Source organism: Daucus carota, chromosome 1, assembly GCF_001625215.2.
Source record: "Daucus carota subsp. sativus chromosome 1, DH1 v3.0, whole genome shotgun sequence".
NCBI classification, from domain to species: domain Eukaryota; kingdom Viridiplantae; phylum Streptophyta; class Magnoliopsida; order Apiales; family Apiaceae; genus Daucus; species Daucus carota.
The window spans coordinates 33,155,318-33,176,199 of NC_030381.2; the positions used below are offsets into that span (position 1 = coordinate 33,155,318).

The 20,882-nt window shown below is 34.3% G+C and overlaps 2 protein-coding genes and 1 non-coding gene across 3 annotated transcripts; all 3 read left to right on the forward strand.

Annotated features, from left to right (window-relative positions):
• The first annotated feature begins 7,658 nt into the window (after window positions 1-7,658).
• Window positions 7,659-11,266, forward strand: LOC108204782 (OBERON-like protein). Its single transcript, XM_017374392.2, has 3 exons — window positions 7,659-7,892; window positions 8,501-9,665; window positions 10,329-11,266. Exons 2-3 carry the CDS (start codon window positions 8,522-8,524, stop codon window positions 10,898-10,900), a joined length of 1,716 nt encoding a protein of 571 aa, XP_017229881.1. The 5' UTR covers window positions 7,659-7,892; window positions 8,501-8,521; the 3' UTR covers window positions 10,901-11,266.
• A 2,980-nt stretch (window positions 11,267-14,246) lies between these two features.
• LOC108197972 (uncharacterized) lies at window positions 14,247-16,468 on the forward strand. Its single transcript, XR_010284882.1, has 3 exons — window positions 14,247-14,449; window positions 14,618-14,869; window positions 15,615-16,468. It is a non-coding gene; the product is annotated as an uncharacterized LOC108197972 (transcript).
• Window positions 16,469-18,397: 1,929 nt separating this feature from the next.
• On the forward strand, window positions 18,398-20,444 carry LOC108204401 (CASP-like protein 2B2). Its single transcript, XM_017373809.2, has 3 exons — window positions 18,398-18,815; window positions 19,006-19,138; window positions 20,029-20,444. The coding sequence occupies exons 1-3, from the start codon at window positions 18,589-18,591 to the stop codon at window positions 20,278-20,280; spliced, it is 612 nt and encodes a 203-aa protein (XP_017229298.1). The 5' UTR covers window positions 18,398-18,588; the 3' UTR covers window positions 20,281-20,444.
• Window positions 20,445-20,882: the final 438 nt, after the last annotated feature.

The window sequence follows — 20,882 nt, forward strand, 5'->3', positions numbered from 1 at the left end:
GCAGAGTTATAGAGAGAATGTTAGCGCTTGGTATCTTCTTTTACTTTCCAACTCTTTTTTATAAAGTACTGTCATTCTTTTTTATACTTTTCTATTCTTTCAATTTGGTAAATAAAATAAAAACTAAATTAGTTTGTATAGTTTGTGCAGCATATATAGGGCGCTCGTCCCGGACATTTTCAAAATGTAAGGATTTATTTTATTTTAAAAAATACAGTTTTTTAGATATAAATGCTAAAAAGATATTCTATATTCATTATTTAGTAAAAAATAAGAGCTTATTTCGTAAAAAATTAGAGTTCTATATAATTTTCTTGAGAAATAAGCCATTATTTCTGATAAACAAGATTAGTGAAACGCCACATAATGTGAGCATTATTTTTTATGTGTATTTATATTAATAAATAATAATTATATAAAAAGAAAGTGAGGAAGATACTCTCTCATTCTATTCATTTATATACATTTTTTTTTATTCTTAGACATGCATTTTAAAAATTTCGTAAAGTATAATTTTATAACTTATTTTTTTTAAAAAAAAATTGAATTTTTTTTATAATATTACAATTTATAACCGTCTTAATAATCATCCGACCATTCCGAATTTATATAACTCAATAGAGAGATCGAGTAAATAGTCAAGACAAAATGTGAAATTAGAGATGAAAAGTAATAATAAAGAAATGATCATAGTACGATTTAATTTGTAGATGGTTGAAACGAAGCATGACGAGCACCTAGATTATTCCCCCATCTACTAGATGTCGTTTTCCTCTTACTAGCCTTTAACCCGTGCAAAGCACGGGCGCGTATATAATTCTTAAATTATTAATTATTAATTATAATTTAAATCGTAACGCCATTTTATTAGTATTTTAGTATTAATGAATTGAATTCTAATTAAATTATATTAACCAACTGATTATATCTTCTAACGGAAATTTAGCTTTCACAATTTATTATCTATCTATAAATATTTTTCTGATATTGATATGTGACAGTTTATTATTCAAATTAATTTTAAATCAAAATTTTCATATATCATATATCTTCATATGTTATGTAATGGTTCATATTTGTAATGAAATATAACATGTTAGAGTTGAATTTCGAGTAGAATATGTTATAATTAAAAAGTAGCGTTTTCAATTATTTATATGTATTTTAGACAAAAGATATTCAAAATTGTATATTTATAATTAGTTATACATTTATTTATAAGTATTTTTTAATATTAATATATGTTATTAACAATAGTTTCACCTTTTTTCAACTAATTATAAATTATATATAAAAGATATTAATATACATCAGGAATGTTTTTAGTATCTGAAACTGTTTAATAGATATCTACATGTTGCAGACTTTTAGTTTTAGAGGAGTGTACCAAACCAAATTTTGTACGACTACAAATTATACCCATGTTGGCTTTTTATAGTATAGTATAGATTTCGCCTCCGCCTCTTTCTCTCGTCCAAACAAACACTACAAGTTAAATAGAAGAGATTTTTGGAACACAACGAAAATGGTTCATCCACCCACTAAAAAAGGAGCTTTTTACATTAATTTATCAACACAAGTTTTTTCTTTTACAGTGCTTGTCGATTTACCCTTGGAGATTGACACCGGAAATGAAGAGTATACACTACTTGTAGCATTTAACAAGTGTCTTCAGCTTTGTGAAATTAGAGATGTGTCGTAAAAGTCGGTTGACGTGGTCGAGTACTTAAAAATTGAAAGTCGGCTAAATTACTTGTAGTCAAATTTCAAAAACACAAGCTCCATAATAATTCTGCTCACATTCGTAATAATATTGAGAATAAATATATACATTATATATGTCATGGAGGGTTTTGAAAAATATTACTTCAAGGACCAGAAATACCTTGTTTACGTATCATTGGAAAGTGCATTAACATAAATACAGCAGTAAGAAGCGGCAATACAAAAGTGTGTAAGCTATAGAAACGAGTCAAAGTGGATTGTCCCACACTAGCACTTCCACGCAATAATTCTACCAAAGGCGACCCTATCACAGGAATAGCTTCAGGTACACCTGTTACAATTTTCACTGCCCAACGAGTTTATTACTTAATCGAAATTCAACCGCGGCATATGAAGTGGATATGGTGTTAAAAGTTAAACCTATCATAAAAGAGAGCACGAAAGCTAAAGGGGGGTTTGTGGGCAAGCTGACAGGCGATCAGCCCTACAAATTATTCTTTGAAACACTCAGTTCCAGGAGCTAAATTTAACATTCTTTTGGACTTATTCTCTCGACATTTTATCCTTCAGTTTACACCTCGCCCTGAGCAACTCAAGAGTCCTTTAGATTGGCCTCACTTGCCTGCTTCTTCTTGGCCCTTTCTGCCTTTCTTGCTTATTCTCCTTTCTTCACCTGCAAAGCTTCCCACTCTTTAAAATTCTTTTATTTCAAAATTTTCACAAGTCATAACTAAACACTATTTCAGGTCATCAACAACACATGCAATATAAGTTTGTTGTGTATACGTGAGAACCGAATCGTTTGTCATGTTTTGTTATCACTGTATAGAATTTAAAATTCAGCCTCATTGTGTCGTACAAGAAATATTACAAAATTTTCTTATCTATCGCCCTTTGTTCTTTTCTAATACAAGTGAATATAACTCGCATCGTATCTACTGTTTTTATGCCCTTCGATCTTTTGCTAAGACGAGTGATAATAGTTCACGTTATATCTACTATTATTTATGATGATGATAAGACTTATAAAGCTCATATTAGTAATTTAGTTTTTCTTATGGAATTTTGTTGAGGAAAAAATTCTATAAACATCGACGTTAAAAGGGGAAATAAATAGTTAATATTGGATCAAGAATGCCACTTCAACGTCTATGATCAATAAACCAAAAATTATATTAAGATTTTAGGAGAACTAATAACTCACGACGACACGTGTCATCTTCATAGTTCCGCCCATCTCCATGTGATGCACATTATCTAAAGCAAGTACAAGATCTGCTTGCTTGTAAAAATAAATTTCATTTACCAAGTGTTTTGGTTAGAAATTACCCCGCGTGGCCGCGCCTATGGCTCAGTATATATATAGTTGCCATGCAGCCTAAACTCCCAACACAATACCAGCTGCTTCACTAGACTATTGCCACACAAATCTCCTCAATTCTCCCCTGAAATACACTTAAACCAAAACAGAAAAATGGGAAGGGAAAGAAGTGATCAAACAGTGATCCGTTCGTCGTCCATAGCCTTGTTGCAAGAAAGATTTCGACAATTACAGAAAGTGAAGGAACTGAGGGAAGAAAAAGAGATGTTCAGATTTTTTCCAGAGTCGGATCGCTGCACAAGTCCTCCAAATTACAACACTCCCCTGCAGAAGCCATTTAGTCTGTTTTTCGAGTCTGAGGTGCTACTCCCTTCTTCAGCAAACGTGGCAGCTCAGGCAATCCCGACGTCGTGCCAAATTAAAACATGTCTGTCCCTGTGGCCGGATCACAGTCATGTTGTTGCAGAGAATGTGATCAAGAAGAGTCATTGCTTAAATAACAAGTCATGGCTTTCTAAAACGACTCCGTTATTTGATGTCAGTGATCATGACAACGAGACCGATGTGGATACTTCTCTTCATTTGTAGAACATGTACTAAGCATATGCATATTACATATTTATGATTAGAAGTATGTGTTTGCATATGAGTTCATGTATGTGCTGTAGTGTTTTCAGGTTATGTGATATTAATTTGAATCAGCATGGCTCGGGATGAATTAATATTAATGTTTATCGAGTATTAACAGATAAATTTAGGCAAAATAACAAAAAATTGTAGCAGTAGTCTATTATTGATGCATGCAAGAGAGACTCTGGTTTCAAGTTCAGCAAGAAACCTACTGTTATCACTTTGGAGTCCGGAAAGTCTCAAGATGATACCGAATAAATAGGGACATAAAAGTAGAAAAGGAAGATGGAATCAGTGGATTGCAGATGAACTGATTCATCACAATTCACATACTATGCTGCATTGATTCTTGCAGAGCAATACGAACCTCTGTCCTATAAAAAATGATGGATGCATCTATGGACTATTCTTCTCTGTCTCGTCTCGACTATAATAATCTGTTGCCAACCCTATCTTGTCTGAAATCAGCAGTGTGTTAAATCAACAATCAACTTAACATGCATTTCTTGGAACAGAGAACTCATGAACTACTTCCTCTCAGTGTTGAGCATTTACTTTTTCGCGGTAAAGATATGATGGTAAATTTTAGAACAGAATCTTTGTAGGGGATTTTGTTATTTTGGTTGACGTGGTTTGTTCCTTTTGTTTTATTTTCAGTGCTTGAATATATTGATTCAGACTGCTATTAATAAATTGAACTTAAATTTGCAGATCAACAACTAACCCGAAGAAACTCCAACTAAATGAGTTTCCTAGCCAAAGATGATTGAAGTTATTTGTAATCAACAAGAATTACAGTCGAATTTTAATTCATATATGTTCGGGATCTCATCAATGATTCAATATATGTGCAGAGCAGATGCCAAATGTATTAACCATAGAAAAGGAGACCTAATAGCTGCTGATCGGTTATTTAAATGGCTAAGTAAACTGATATCACATTATTACAATAAGAGCAAACAACAAAAGGCGCTGCAGACAGAACGGATAAAATTGACTAAATGCGAGAGGCCTAGAGCAGAGTAGAAAAATGAGAGTGCAGATTTTGTGAGGTCTGCGGAGAAAATGAGTAGAAAGGAGAATAGAGAATTCCCTCTCAAATTGGTGAATACGAACTCTAACTCAAATCGTTAGCAATGGAGTTGAGAATTGTATAATACTGTCATCAACTGCTTTTTATCTACAAAGAAGGCCTTGTTTGAAAGTAAGACAGGAATAGGCATTGCAATGGCTGTCTAAAAGTGATAGGTGTATATCGGACACCGAGACATTCATCTTTACATTTTATTTTGATTTCCTTGAGCATCAGACATTTATCCTTATGGAAACGAAGCTGTGCTTCTGGGGGAAACTTGAGCCTCCTTCATAGCACACAAAATGCAACACTTTGCAACTCATTGACCTCCACAAAATAACTTAAGCTGCTTTATCTGATGTTAGAGCAAGACTGGCAGATTTCTTATAAGATTTTCTAAGATATAATTTAACACATTTGACAATAGAGTTTATTGTGTTTTGCTTTTGCACCCCACTAGTTTTGACCAAAATCACTTTATTACCTATATTTTCTATAATTGCACTATGCATCCCTTTACTATTTTTGACGCATCACTTTGCACCATTTCCGTTAAAAGTTCAGGGGTAGTTTGGATAATATAAAAAAATTAATTATAGATAGACCTTTGTTTAATTTTTTTGACCCTCTAAACAGTATTTTTTGAAAATTCTTAAAGAACGAAAGTTGTAGATAACGAAAAGATCCTTTTAAAATGATAAAATTCAAAATTATTGAAATCTTTTTTGTAATTTTTTAATAGATTACAAAAATTAGAGATCTTGTAAAAATTCGTAATAAATTCAATTAATTTTGGATTTCGATGATTTTGGATGATTCGGAAATAATAAAATGTATTTACAACTCATTTTTTTAGTTTAAAATTCAATTTTTCAAAAAATATTTCGAATCATGATATGAGGACACAACATGAACGAAATTAATTGAATTTATTACGAATTTTTATAAGATCTCTAATTTTTGTAATCTATTTAATAATTACAAAAAAAATTTCAATAATTTTGAATTTTATTGTTTTAAAAGTATCTACAACTTTCGTTCTTTAAGAATTTTCAAAAAATATCATTTAGAGGGTCAAAAAAATTGAATAAAAGCCTATCTATAATTAATTTTTTAATATTGCCCAAACTACCCCTGAACTTTTAACGAAAATGGTGCAAAATGATATCACCAGCACAATGATGCGCTAAAAATAGTAAAGAGATGCATAGTGCAATTATAGAAAGTATAGGTAATAAAGTGATTTTGACCAAAACCAGTGGGGTGCAAAACACAATAAACTCTTGACAATATTATCCAATAATATCACCAGCACAATTTCTTGAAGTTTTATTTTTAAGTCAGCTCTTTTTTTATCTTATTTTATAATTAAATTAATATACATATTTATTCTATTTTATATTATTTTTTAATGATGAAATTCTTTTAATAATAAAATATTAATTATATATTGAAGATAAAACATATTACTAAAATTGATTTTAATTAATTATATTCTAAATCACTTGAATATAATTTTTTATATTATATATAAGATTCCAACTAACATATACCTCTTCTATCCACCTCATTTGTTTACATTGGGGGACGGAGGCTCGGCACGCATTCTAATACTCTCATAAAATGTAATTTGATAAATTATTTTGAATTTTTTCTTCTAAATAAAATTTGATGTTTATATTGTTATAAAAAAATTTTAAAAATAAATTACACAACTATATTTTATATACATTTTAAAATGCACCGTAAAGAAATGAGAGGGTAAGAGGGAACAACTCATGTACCGGACGTGCTCTTATTAGTGATAACCTTCGGTGTTGTTCATCTACCAAGATGAGTTGATAACAAAAATAAAAAATTATATTTAGTTGTCATTCTTTGATTATGATTCGCGATTCTTTGATTATGATTTATCATTTGACATTCATATAGACTTAAATTATATGTGAAATTTATAAATTTTAAATATAACTAATGTTTAATATGTGAAATGTGAGATTAGTCGGTGGATATTTTTAAGGAATAGCCAGTTAATCGGTGCTCATCAAATCATAATATAAGTAGAAGATAATTTGATTTAATTAAAAATAATAATAATAATATTATTATTATTATAACAACTATTATAAATTTTATTTAATTAGAAAACTAATTTTATTTTTAAAATACCCTTTTTGATGACTTAGAACTCGTTAGCCTACATGTGACTCGAATACTCAATGATTGACTCAATTTTTGAAACTTTTCCCTTTTGATCTTGAATTTTACGAAACCCATTAGTCTAATTTAATCACTCGATTACCTGGTCTAATGACCAAATTTCAGTCTTGTAAAAAGCGGTCGATTAAGCGGCCGCCTAAGCGGAATCGGTCCTAAAGCGCTTCGATTTTGTACTAAGCGGGAGATTAAACGTTTTTGAATATTAAGCGGACAATTAAACGGATTAAGCGGTCGTTAAGCGGATTAAGCGGTCAAAATGATGTTTGACTTTCTAATTATTTTTAAAAAATTAATTTTGAAATATTAATTTTTTAATAATATAACTATAATTATATTATAAAATTAAAAATATATATAATATCAAAAATATTAAAAATGCATATTCTTAACATAACATAATATTATTTTTAAATATATTAATATTATAACTAAATATTTAATTTTATTTAATTAATCCGCTTATTGACCCGCTTAAAATTCCGCTTAAACATCCGCTTTACCGCTTAAACGCTAGAAGGTCCTCCTACCACTTAGAACCGGTTTCCGTTTTTCACAGCACTGCCAAATTTATGAACACAGTTCAAATATCAAGTTATATTGGACTAAAATGAATTTAAGTCAAAGCCGCGGATGTCACCACGACAACACCCAGTCTTGTTTATGTTGAGTTGACGCGTAAAGTTGACCGGTCACCGGCCCGTCCGGTCACCTGGTCTAATTTCTTTTTATTATTTTATCCTGTCTCTCCTCTCCAACGTTTACTTCTGCTGATCATAATGCAATAGCGCCCTCTTCTCATTTCTCAGCTCATTTGGGGCTTTTTTCATTTCTCATCCAAATCAACAATCACTAAAAGGGTGTTTTTGCTTTCACTTCAATTACAACCCCTTTTCGTTTCATCCTCCATTGCTGATTGTTCTGGTGAGTATGCTAAACCCTAGATCTTGCTTCATTTTGTTACATTTATAGTTCTTTTGTGTATCAATTGATGTGTTATAGTTGTGAGTATGTTTTATGATGATTTTGATTTATTTGCTGGGTTGTATGATATATATAGCTGTGATTGTTTTGTACGATGATTTTGATTTATTTGCTGGTTGGTAGTTGTGGAGAGAAGGTTGTTTTGAATTTTTGTTAGTGTATATCGTACAGGTGTAAACTGTTATTTTTTCATGTTACAGTATCAGTTTTGTATACTGTGTATCCTTGGTGTGGGTAAGGTTATCATTAATTATAGTGCTTCCCTTTCAAGTTTCCGACATGTGACTTCAGGTTTCAAAGATGTTCTGGCATTCTGCTTTCCTAATTTTGCTAAGAGAAATAAGAATAAAATGGCAGCCGTTAATTGTAAGGCTTTTCATTGACAGTCACTGCATGTTGTAGAATACTTTTAATTTTATTTTGCTATTGATATGTTGTATCTTTAGCTTGTTTTGTACTGGCAACTGTTTAAGTAGGATATGCTGCATTGTGATTACCTTTGGTAGCTGTATTGTTACTAAATTGGAATTTTGATGATTTTGGTGTAGTATTGAACTGTTACTTTGTATATGGGAACATCTTCTGGGTCTCATTTTAATCATCAGCCTTCGCCGAATATGCTGCCACCACGTCAACAACCGCGTTCTGGAGGAGGATTACAAACTTCATTGTCTCTAGTTCCTGTGGATCCTTCTGGGTCTCTCAATGTTCAAGAGCGAGTCTCTAATTCAGATCAGGTGCGTGAGTCCCCAACAGAGAGTGCTAGTTCACGGGAAACTTGGCCTAATGCAAATTCTGAAGCTTTACTGGCGCAAAAATTAGAGAAGGAAAGGGAAAATGGGTTTACTGAACATTCTGTCACCCGTCGTGTTTCTAGCTCGGATAGGATGTCTCTTCGCGACTTGGTCAGAGAAAGAGTGGATAGTATCGCTGAGAAAATGCGACGTCTGCCTGATGAAGTTCTGGAAAAGTTGAAGAATGAGGTGCGAAGTCTGCTTGAGGGAACAGGTGGTTCACAACACAGGGAAGAGTTTCTGTTTCTGCAGAAGCTAATCCAGACTCGGACTGATTTGACAGAGAATACACTGAGAATGGCACATAGGGTCCATCTAGAGATTCTAGTTGCTATCAGAACTGCGATTCAAGCATTTCTTCATCCGAGCGTGAGTCTTTCTCAAGCCTCTCTGATTGAAGTCTTTCTTTACAAAAGGTGCCGTAACATATCATGTGGAAGTTTACTTCCAGCTGAGGACTGTACCTGCGAAGCTTGTTCAAAGAGGAATGGTTTCTGCAATTTATGCATGTGCTTAATTTGCAATAAGTTTGATTTTGAAGTGAATACATGTCGGTGGATTGGTTGTGATCTGTGTAATCACTGGACCCATACAGACTGTGCCATCCGTAATGGACATATTGGAATGGGACCTTCTGTGAAGGGTGGGGCAGGCTTATCGGAGATGATTTTCAGGTGTCGGGCTTGCAATAGAACATCCGAGCTATTTGGGTGGGTGAAGGACGTATTCATGAGCTGTGCACCAAGCTGGGATCGGGAAGCACTCATTCGCGAATTGGACTATGTGGGTAGAATTTTCCGTGGGAGTGAGGATTCTAAGGGAAGGAAACTGTTCTGGAAGTGTGAAGAACTCATAGATAAACTGAAAGGAGGGCTTACAGAACCTGTTGTTTGTAGAGCGGTACTGATGTTTTTTCAAGGTAAGGTTTTATTATACTTTATGTTGTTGAACTTATTTATCCCTCTCATTTTTTGTTAAATGCTTATTTCTCTTTCTGCATAATAATTATGAACCACTTCCCTGGTTTACGCTGTTTTGTGCATGATGCTTAATGATTAGTGTTTTCATCTAATACAAAGTGTTGAGCTATTTAAGATTTTTTTATAATATTTGCTGACGTCGTAGTCTATAATCTATAGTCTATAGTAATGAAATACAAACATGTAGGAGCTGCCTTTACTCCAGGAACCATGGAAATCCAGATTATATCTTGGATCAGGTTGAGTTATTGCATGCTTTTTATCAAATGATCCCACTTGAAGCATTGTTAGAAGAAAACAAAAACAAAATTGTTATTTAACAATTTTAATAGCTTTCGACATGTGATTAAATAAGTTCATTCTTGTAGGTCGGAGTTGAGCTTTTACAAAAATTAAAAAAAAAAAAAAATGATATACTGGGAAATGATGAACAAGCTCCAATTTTTGCTACCTTGTCTCCAAAGTACAACAATAAACACGTGATGTACAATACATGTTATGCATTGTTTGGAGCTAATTCATCCTTTTTTTCAAAAATATATAACAGGCTATAGTAAGCAATGTTTAATCTGTTCACTTGTTCGTACTTTTTATTTGTACAGAATTTGAGGTGGACCCTTCAAAGAGTTCGGAAAGTGAGGAAGGTGGGGGGCTAATAGCACCACAGGAGGCATTTAACCGGATTGCTGATGTTGTTCAGGAAGCTGTTAAAAAAATGGAGATGGTGGAAGAGGAGAAGTTGCGGATGGTGAAGAAAGCTCGTCTAGCTGTTGAGGCTTGTGATCAAGAGCTTAAGGATAAAGCAAGGGAGGTGGCAACACTGAAAATGGATCGTCAGAGAAATAAGCAGCAGATTGATGAACTTGAAAGCATTGTCAGGCTCAAACTGGCCGAGGCTGATATGTTTGATCTTAAGGCTAGTGAGGCTAGACGAGAATCAGAGAGGATACAGAGGATTGCACTTGCTAAAACAGAAAAATCAGAGGAGGATTATGCAAGCAGGTATCTGAAACAACGTTTGAATGAGGCGGAGGCTGAGAAGCAGTATCTATTTGAGAAGATGAAGCTTCAGGAGAGTTCAAGAGCATCTCATACCCAAAGCAGTGCCAGTGGAAGTGACACTTCCCAGATGCTAATGTATAACAAGATTAAGGACCTACTTAAGAATATGTAGATTTGTACCTTTAAAAGAGGACCAGTTCAGTAGTCTCCATCCCCTTGGTGCCTATCCCTTGAGTAACTTCATAACTAGGTCTTTATCTTATTGCCGTTAAAGAGGTGTTATTAGACTCAAATTTCTATTTAGCCTGGTGAAGAATCCTGAATGGAAAGAGATGAGGTGTTGTGACTGTTTATACAATCCTGTTTTGTTTTAAACGCATGAATGTTTTGCAGTGAACTTCCTCTCAATCAGGGGTTCATAAATGTTTGTCGTGTTTTGTTTGTTTAATTATATGAACCTAACCCTTCCTGTAAGATGATTGTTGTTTGCTTTTCCTTTGACGGATCAAAATTTGAAATGCATGCAATTTCTCTTCGTCGTCTCAGTTTTAATTAGTTAAAGGTTCAGTTCTTTACGTTATCGTGTTTGTTTCCTTGTTCCCTCCTTTGTTAGCAATCGACAAGTTTCTCAAGTTTCATATTACTTGTTGCTTCAAAGATTTGGCAACACACTTTCCCTTGTGATTCTAAATTTGCAAAGAGATTAGGTTATATCAGTTCTTTCTCTTTTGTGTAGATGCCAAGCTGTAAAATGACAGTAGTCTTTGATTTGGAATAAAGAGGAATGTTAAGTGAAGAATGGAGCAGTATTGTGAAAAGAACTAAAGAAGAATATGGTAGCGTGGAAGAAAGGGACACGCCACTTTTATCTTCGAGACAACTACAAAGTACAAAGATGGCTCATCTTTGATGCTCCAACGTATATGGCTTAATCCGTTGGTCATGCAAATTTAGCTATAGTCTAAAGTCTAAATATCTCCAATTCTGCCCAATTTTTTTCACAAATTACGTGGTAATTGAGTGATTTACATGCATATAGCAGGTCATTACTAGTGTGAGTTAACCAATCACACGTAACATTACTAACTAAAATTTGTGAAAAAATAAAATTAAAACAGTTTTTGAGTACCTAACATTTTCTTTTCTAAAACACTGAAAACAATTTTTGGGATTCCTGATATTTTCCAAATTAAATACTCCTATAAGATTATAATGTGTCAAATGCGGATTAATTGCCCAAATTTGATATTAGGAAGACACGAATTTGTAAAATATGTTTTTCTACTAAAATGTTTAGATGAAAATTGCATATTATATACGTGCATCACAGAATACACACTATGAACGCAACTCTCGTATGGTAAAATTCATGTAGGGTGACTAAATATCATAAAAATGAAAAGCCGACCTTAGTTGGAATATGTGGAAATCCTTTCCCATAACTAATAAAAGAAGGAATTGTTTCAGGAATTTCTGGTACCTGCAGTCTCATATGGTGGGCAATCAAGATCCGTCCCATCACTAATATTCTGATAAAGCGGTTGAACCCGGATTTTTAATCATGAAATTCAATTGTACTTAAAAAAATTACAATTAGTAAAAGAACTTTCAATTTATTAACATCAACGTCATTTAAATTAATTATATATAATATAAAAATTATTTTTGATACTTTTAAAATTCAGGCCCCTTTTCGACTCTGTCCCTTACTAGGTCATCTCATTGTCTGATCTGTACAAGAATTCATGGTTCATCAGTTCCCACACTTCCGATACTTAAAACATGGTACTCCCTCCGTCCCTCCCATTTCTTATCAAATGGGTTGGGCACGGAGGTTAAGAAATATGTATAAAGTAGTGGAAAAGAGAAAAAAAAAGTGGGTGAAGTAGTGAGACCCATTGATTTTTGGGAAATCTACAAAACTACCTATTTTTTCTTTTATTGTTTTCAAAAATACTACCTTCCAGAATTATTTTTAAAAATACCTTTTCATAAAATTTTTTTTTCAAAAATACTGTTTGCAACTTTTGCAACCTCATTTGCAACTACAGGCGGCGCCAGCCGTGTTGCAACCTCTTTTGCAACTTCATAGGCAGCTGAAAATATATATATATATATATATATATATATATATATATATATATATCGGTTCCGAAAATGAGGTCGAAAATGACATTTGAAAACTGGAACTTGAAATCAGGATTTGTAATTGCATATATGGTTGCATATGGTTGTATTCAGTTGCATATGGTTGCATTCAGTTGATTTTATTGTAATCTAATGGCCCCGCCAAGGGCACACCATACATTTGTTGTTACTTAAAGTTTTCAGTTGCATTTAGTTGCAACTGAGGTTGCAAATGAAGTTGCAAAAGTTGCAACTGCAGTTGCAACCTCATTTGCAACTTTTGCAACCTCATTTACAACTATATATAGTTTTCAGTTGCATTTAGTTGCAACTGAGGTTGCAAATGAAGTTGCAACTGCAGTTGCAACTTCATTTGCAACTTTTGCAACCTCATTTGCAACTTACAGTTTTCAGTTGAACTAGTTGCAATTGCAGTTGCAACAGTTGCAACTTTCCATTTTTATTTGTAACTTTTGCAACCTCATTTGCAACTTTTGCAAACTCATTTGCAACTTTTGCAACCTCATTTGCAACTTTTGCGGCTGCGCCGCCCAAGGTTGCAAATGAGGTTGCAAAAGTTGCAAATCGTATTTTTGAAAAAAAAATTTTATGATAAGGTATTTTTAAAAACAAGGAAAAAGATGGTAGTATTTTTAAAAAAATAATTTTTCAGATGGGTATTTTTAAAAAGATCCCATGATTTTTAATGTATAAAAGAAGATAGTGGAGTAAATAGTAGTGTGAAAGGGAAAGAAAAGTGGAGAAGTAGTAAGACCCATTAACTATTTTTGGTAAGTTTTGAAATGTAAAGAATTGGATGGGACACCCCTAAAAGGAAAGGGTAAAGAAATGGGAGGGACGGAGGGAGTAACTCAGCATCCAGCACCTGAGTCAGAGAATCGAACTTAAAATTTGAGATCTATCAGAGTTTAATTAGATCATTGGATATGAAGTGACATGATTTTAACAAATAGAGCAAAAAAAATTCAAATTCAATACCACCGAAATAAAAGGGAAGATTGTCTGACATAAGTACGTTAAGCTACAGTCCACATGCAGTGGGACCTGCTTACCTTGATAAAGTGCATGCATGTCTTCGGACCATCTTGTTAGTTCGTAAAATAAATCAAATCAAATATTTGGCCGAAAATAAATCGAATTAGATAAAAAGGTTTAGATATAAATTTTCAAATTAATATACATATATGTGTGTGTTGCAGAGGAATACAACATTTAAAAATAAAAAATTTATCAAATAATTTTTCATGTAATTCTTAAAAAATGCAAGACAATTATTCTCGATGTTATTCTAACAAGATTGAATCTATTTTTCCTTAAATATATATACATGTACTAAATAGTTGACATGTTCCGATCCAAATCACATGATCCAAGATGTATCAGGAAGTTTCGTTTTCTTTCAAGTTTCAGCTTTCCGCAATCTATTCACTCACAATAAATAAATAGAGAGCGAGTGCAATTAGATCGATTTGTAAAAGCTGAGTCCACCCTGCATCAGTTATGTTGTCTCCAGAGCCAAGAACTCTCATCTCTCTCATCATCCTCTCCTCAATTCTACTGTCACACTTTGCTGGTAATATTCGAGAAACCACCCATAATTCCATATTGGCATCAATAATCTTGATTAATATCGTATTTTCGACTTAGATCTTATTCAATTTGCGAGTCTAGTTACAATGTTGCACGAATATTTTTTAAATTTTGAGTTGATATTAAGTTGAGTTGCAATGTGATCAAGTAGATGGACAGTTTGACGAGGAATGGTGCGTGGCTGATGTGCAAACCCCGGACGATATCCTGCTGGGGGCAATGGACTGGGCGTGTAACAACGGCGCAGACTGTGGTCCGATTCGACCTGACCAGCCTTGCTATTTGCCTAACACAATGGCAGATCATGCTTCTTTTGCCTTCAATAGCTACTATCTCAACATGAAGAGCAAAGGAGCAGATTGCTATTTCAATGCTGCGGCAATTATCACCTCCAGTGATCCCAGTAAGAACAACATTATCTGTAGCTCTTTCTGTTATCTCTGTTGTTTCTTCGGTTTTGTCTGAATATCTTACTTTAACTCAATGTCAGGGGGTGTTTAGTTCATTGTTAATTAGCCCGGTTTACGGAAATCAGAATCTCAATACCATGCATAAGTATTTGGTAGTATAAAATGGGAACCCCAATCCTGTTAGACAGTAAAATCATACCCTTCCCACTCTTTGGTTTCCATCCTATTCCCATTAACCCCCATTCCCATATATACCCTCCATTCCCATTCTCGATTCTCATTCCCAACCTTAATCCAAACGCCCCCTTAATGTTTTTTTCTATGGGAAATAGGTTTTAATCAATCAGCAATTCATGAAATTTATGTTTTGGAATGAGGCATTTCATAACTACATGAGATCTTGATTGAAGGAGATCCATGTGCAGATGTGCCATTTATAAAAATAAATTATACCCCCATGTTAGTCAGAACTGAAATTCTCTCAAATCCAATTCCAGCCAAATCTTAAAGAAACGTATCAAAGTAGGGCCATATTTTGAGAGAAAGAAAGAAAGAAAAAGAGGAAGATTATTAATGATTGCATCATGAATGCTTTTAGTCACCGACATGGAACAAGTTTTTTCATACCAAGATTGTTTTAGCCTTGCTTACTGACAAATAACGAGTTCTTGAGAGTGGGTGTAATTTTGCGTGATTCAGGCAATCTATTAAGCATATATTTACTACTTGTGATGACAGGTCATGGTGCGTGCAAGTTCGGTGCTTCCCATGAATGAAGTGTTTGCAGAGGAATCGGTGAAATTTACAGATATTGAGTTGTCGATTTACAGATGTCTTAAAAACTTCAATACAAATATTTTGTTTGATAATATATACCGGATTATCCCATTTCATGATTAGCATAATCAGTCGTCAATTCCAGAAATCAACATTGGTTGTTAAGCTGATCGCTAAAATATTCAGATATCATATTAATCACTTTTTCTATTACTAATATCTAACTAGTCTGGTTTCAAGTCTGTTCAGCTTCATGGATTTGTGATAATCTGACCTTTAAATAACATTTTATATTGAGTGAAATTGAGGATTAAGCTGAGGTGTCTTAACTTTGGATCATAAGCAGAGTCAGTCATTAGATGCTGAAAAACTTTCAGCTCTAGTCATTCAGGCTTAAAGTGTACAGTATAGGAACAGCCGGTTTCACATCATTTGGCATCCAACCACTAAAATGAAGCGATTAGGCCCGTGTATGCTCAAGTGTTGCTGTAGAAAATCCAATGCCAGCACAAATTCTCCTTCCGGTGCCAAATGGAATGGAATCAAAATTTGCTCCTATAAGGCCAACTTTCCAGACCCATCCTCAAAACTTTCTGCATCATTCCAGGTCACCTGGATGTCTTCCTTCACTTTGTTGCCCCTACTGGCATGGTGTAGTCATCCAGAATGTCTTCCATCACTTTGTTGCCTACTGGATGTCTTCCACAGACTTGAGGCGTGTAGGCATAGTTTTTCTTTGTTCACCCGCTTTAGTTAACTCAGTTTTGTGTATTTTTGTCTTCCCCTTCAGGACTTCTACCAGTTCATCTTGTGCCCTTTTTATCTCCTGAGGATTCCATCAGCTCTGACTACATTCTTTAAAGTGTAGCCTGCATCACATACATATGAGGGGGAGACTGAATCAGAGCAATATTTCAACCTAGATTATGGCATAGAAACTTTATTAGACTATCTACAAATTTATTAGTAAGAAATTTTATCAATTTGGATATACCCCCCTCCTAATTTAGACTATACCGCGCCTCACTGCCCAGTACATCAGACCTGACATGCATACGACGAAATGAATTAAGTAAACTTGCAAGAGTTACATGGTTATATTTGCAAGTAATGGGTATTATAGAGTTTTGCCATTGTTCATTCATAGACAAAAATTTAACTAGATCTTCTTCAGTCGGTCAGTGTCATGGACCCTCTGGTGTTTTCTATTAGACTTCTTTTAACATGCTTCTGGATGATGTTATCAAAAGTGTCTTACAATTTCTTCCTCATCTTTTCTGATGTTGCCTCATTCCAGTAACATATTTGGAATATGAAGTATGGAAAATAATGAAGCCATAAAAAAGCCAGAACCAGATTAGGCTAGCACTCCCACATTTCTAGCCGAAGGTGTGGTATGGGATCACACCTTGCTAGCTGGATAAACTTCCCTGGAAATGGAACTTTTTTTGGACCAGAGGGAATTCATCATTATAATTCAAGAGTATGGGACTGCATGCTCTAACTCTACATTGTCAACTTGCCATAAGAAACACCAACACCTGCAGAGCTCATTAAAACACGAACACATATCATAACTTTGCTGCTCCGTGTCACCTTGGTGAGGACCCTCTAATCATCTAACAATCATGAACTATACACAACACAGATTTCTGAATGTAGGGCTTGCATTTTTTTATGGAAACACCCAGGCTCATGTTCTTGATTTAAACAATTTAGATCACTATTAATTTTCCCAGTTACAGTACAAAGCATGACATAAGGCTAGAAGTTTGAATTTTGAGGAAAATATGAGTGGAAACATGGCACAAGCAGAGAAGTGCACACCTAACCCACCTTCATTATTCCCCACTTCACAAAGTAAAATAAACTTTATATTTATATACCAATATAAAGTGATATGTATCATTACCTTGGTTGATCTTTGCTACCTTTCTCATAGGGAGAACTAAGAAGTGGGAACTCAGGAAATTATCAGTTTCTGGTTTTGGCTCTCCTTTTTAAAATATTTAAGATCTTTTTTATTTTAACATCAGAGTTCATATTTTAAATTCAGTAAAAATGACAGAGAGAGATATTTAAAGCAGGCATCTAGTATTTTTATTTTGTGAAAAAGAAAGATAATCTTTGTTACATTATTAGAATAATTGCTTCCGCATGAGTTTTGCAGTAATGTAGTCAAATCTTCTACAACATACAGGGCAGTCCTGCACAAGTTAGTTCATCGACATAAAGGCTAGGTTGAATGAGAGGATCACACATGTCTTCCTTATCCATCCTTGGTTCTTGGGAGAAGAAATCTTTATCCTTCCTGGAATTTTTTTTTTTATATCTTTTATTCTTAGAAAAGAAAACGTATTTTAGTTTTCCATAAAATAGAAGTATATCATGTTTAAGCAGTACACTGAATGCAAAGTATGGTTGTGTCGTTCTTATATTCAAACATGTGTTCTTACTTTCTAATGTCATGCATTCGCATTTATGCAACATGCTACGTGTCCATCTCTCTTCAACGATAAGATCCTATAGTAAAATAAATAAAAGGAAAAAGATGTCTTATATTCTATTTTTTCCTCTCACTAAGTTCAATTCATAACAATAAAAACAAGATCAACATATGTAAATTGAACTTTTCAATCAGCTTATTGGCTGAGGTTGTTTATGAATTAATTCATGATAGTAATATGAAATGATAAATTAAGATTCTGAATCTGTATTTCACATTATAATTTTTTGATTTATTTTGTATTAAATTTTTGTAGCCAAGCCTACCAACAAATATCTAAATGTAAAAAGGATATTACTGTCTGGCTATAAATAGGGAAAGATAGGTCCAATGTTGATGCATTGCATTTCAGTCTTTAGTGTTTGATTGTTTACTCCTCTTAGTTTGTATATTTGTATAGAAAAGGAAGAAGGGAAAACAAAGGAAGAGATGATGAGTTATTTGGGAGTTGGAGTGAGCCCTGGAAATGTACCAGTACATCATGGAAGTGGTGTGAAGGTGTTTGAGAGGAGAGTTAGGCTTGGAGAGTTGATATTGAGATGTGTTATTTGTATATTAGCTCTTCTTGCTTCTCTTCTTATTGCTTCTGATACTCAGGTCAAGAAAATCTTCTCCATTCAGAAGAAAGCTCAGTTCACAGACATGAAATCTCTTGTGTAATCTCTCTCTCTCTCTCTCTCTCTCCCCCCCCCCCTCTCTCTCCCCCTCCCTCGATCCCTCCCTCTCCCCCTCCCCCTCCCCCTCCCTCCCACCCGCCCTCCCTCCCTCCCTCCCTCCCTCTCTCTCTCTCTCTCTCTCTCTCTCTCTCTCTCTCTCTCATGTATCTAATGTTATTGAGGATGGCAGATTCTTGGTGATAGCAAATGGGATAGCTGCAGCCTACTCAGTGGTGCATGTGTTGAGGTGCATAGTGAGCATGGTTAAAGGAAGTGTCATCTTCAGCAAGCCCTTGGCCTGGGCTATTTTCTCTGGTGATCAGGTATACCTTAACAATTCTGTCTGTATTAAGTACATCAATTAGAACTTCTCATTCACATACTCAACTGTAGCATCATATCTAATTTCTTACTGTGCAAGACTTTAATGAATGTTAATTATGAAATTTGAAAAGATAAAACACTACTGGTGCCATAGAGTAGGTAAGAAGTTGCCACTTGAGGAGCACCTATTAAAGTTACATATATATACAAATCAACATCATTATAGTCGACTGTGAAATCCACTACACTCTTAGCCCATTGTTTAACTAAATATTCTTGATACAAATATGTCCATTTCAGATTAAGAGTTACCATATACTTAGAATTTTAAGACTAGAGCACCTATTCTTATTTTTTGACCTTTATATTAATCATAAAAATTATAAGAAAATATATCAGTACGTTCTTCGCTGTTCTCAATCTCTATGCCCGACTAAAATGTTGATAATTGAGTGGGACGGAAAGAGTAAAGTATAACGCGGTTCTTTACTAGTATGGCATCTGAATATATGATGAAACTATTGACTTATTGGGGAACTTTGGTGTATCACAAATGGTATATTGATGGCCCAGCTGCTGTTCTGGTGGGATTTTAACACTACAGAGTTTCCCAATGACCACATTTATATCAATACAACCAACACCATATTCACATGACAGTACTATAATGGCTACCAAACTTGTAAGTCGTAATTTATTAGATTGAGCTGCTATTGAAGAAACATCTCAATCAGTCCACTTGGTTGTACTCTTAGAAACGGTCATAGTATTGAAAATTGATAATAAATGTTGTATATTTGTTTCTCATTTAAGCTTTCTTTTAAGATACTGCAAAAAAATTGTTGGAAATCTGTCATATTGATATCTTGGAAACTCTTGATCTTGCCAGATTATGGCGTACTTGAGCTTAGCAGCAATTGCATCGGCCTTACAAGGTGCGTTGTTCGCGAAACTAGGAGAGCCTACATTGCAATGGATGAAGGTATGCACCATGTATGGCAAATTCTGTAACCAAGTCGGGGAAGGATTAGCTAGCGCTGTAATTGCGAGTCTTGCCATGGTGATCCTTTCCGCGATTTCAGCTTTTAGTCTGTTTCGATTGTATGGGGGGAACAAGGACAAGAACACTGCAAGGTGGTAGACTTGCTGCTGTTCTTAAAGTGACTAATGTGAAGAAAATGTACTAGTGTCCTAATTTCTACCAGAGTATGACACTAAATATGTGTACCTTAATCATTTGTCATAGGTGGACAAAACTGGGACTTTCGTTTTTTCTGTAGAATAAATCTTGATGTTTGGGTTTCAGAGGTGTGTGTTTATGTTCATAGATTTATCTATCATATGGTTTAGCTTCTTCTGAAGCCCTGTTTTCTGAGGAAATTATTTTGAATCTCTACATTTAAAATCAAATCAAACGCTGATACGTGTGGGCTAATGCCTCATACCTTGGAGGACTGATAATGCAGCTGCATCATACTTGCTGGTATGGAAAAACTGGCAAGAGTTTGCTCAGTTTTTGCTCAGTTAACCCATATCAAGCTGATGTAGCTGCATTCTATAGTTACCTGAGCTGATACTGAAGTAGTATACACTTGCTCGGACTCAGACCAGTACTGGAATCTTTCTACACTTCCCAGGCTGATAATGAAGCGTTCTATCTGTAGCCTTTACAGGTAGAGTACTACAGTAGCCTGATAATTGGCTAGCTTTTGCAGTAATGCTATTTGAACATCTTAACTTCAC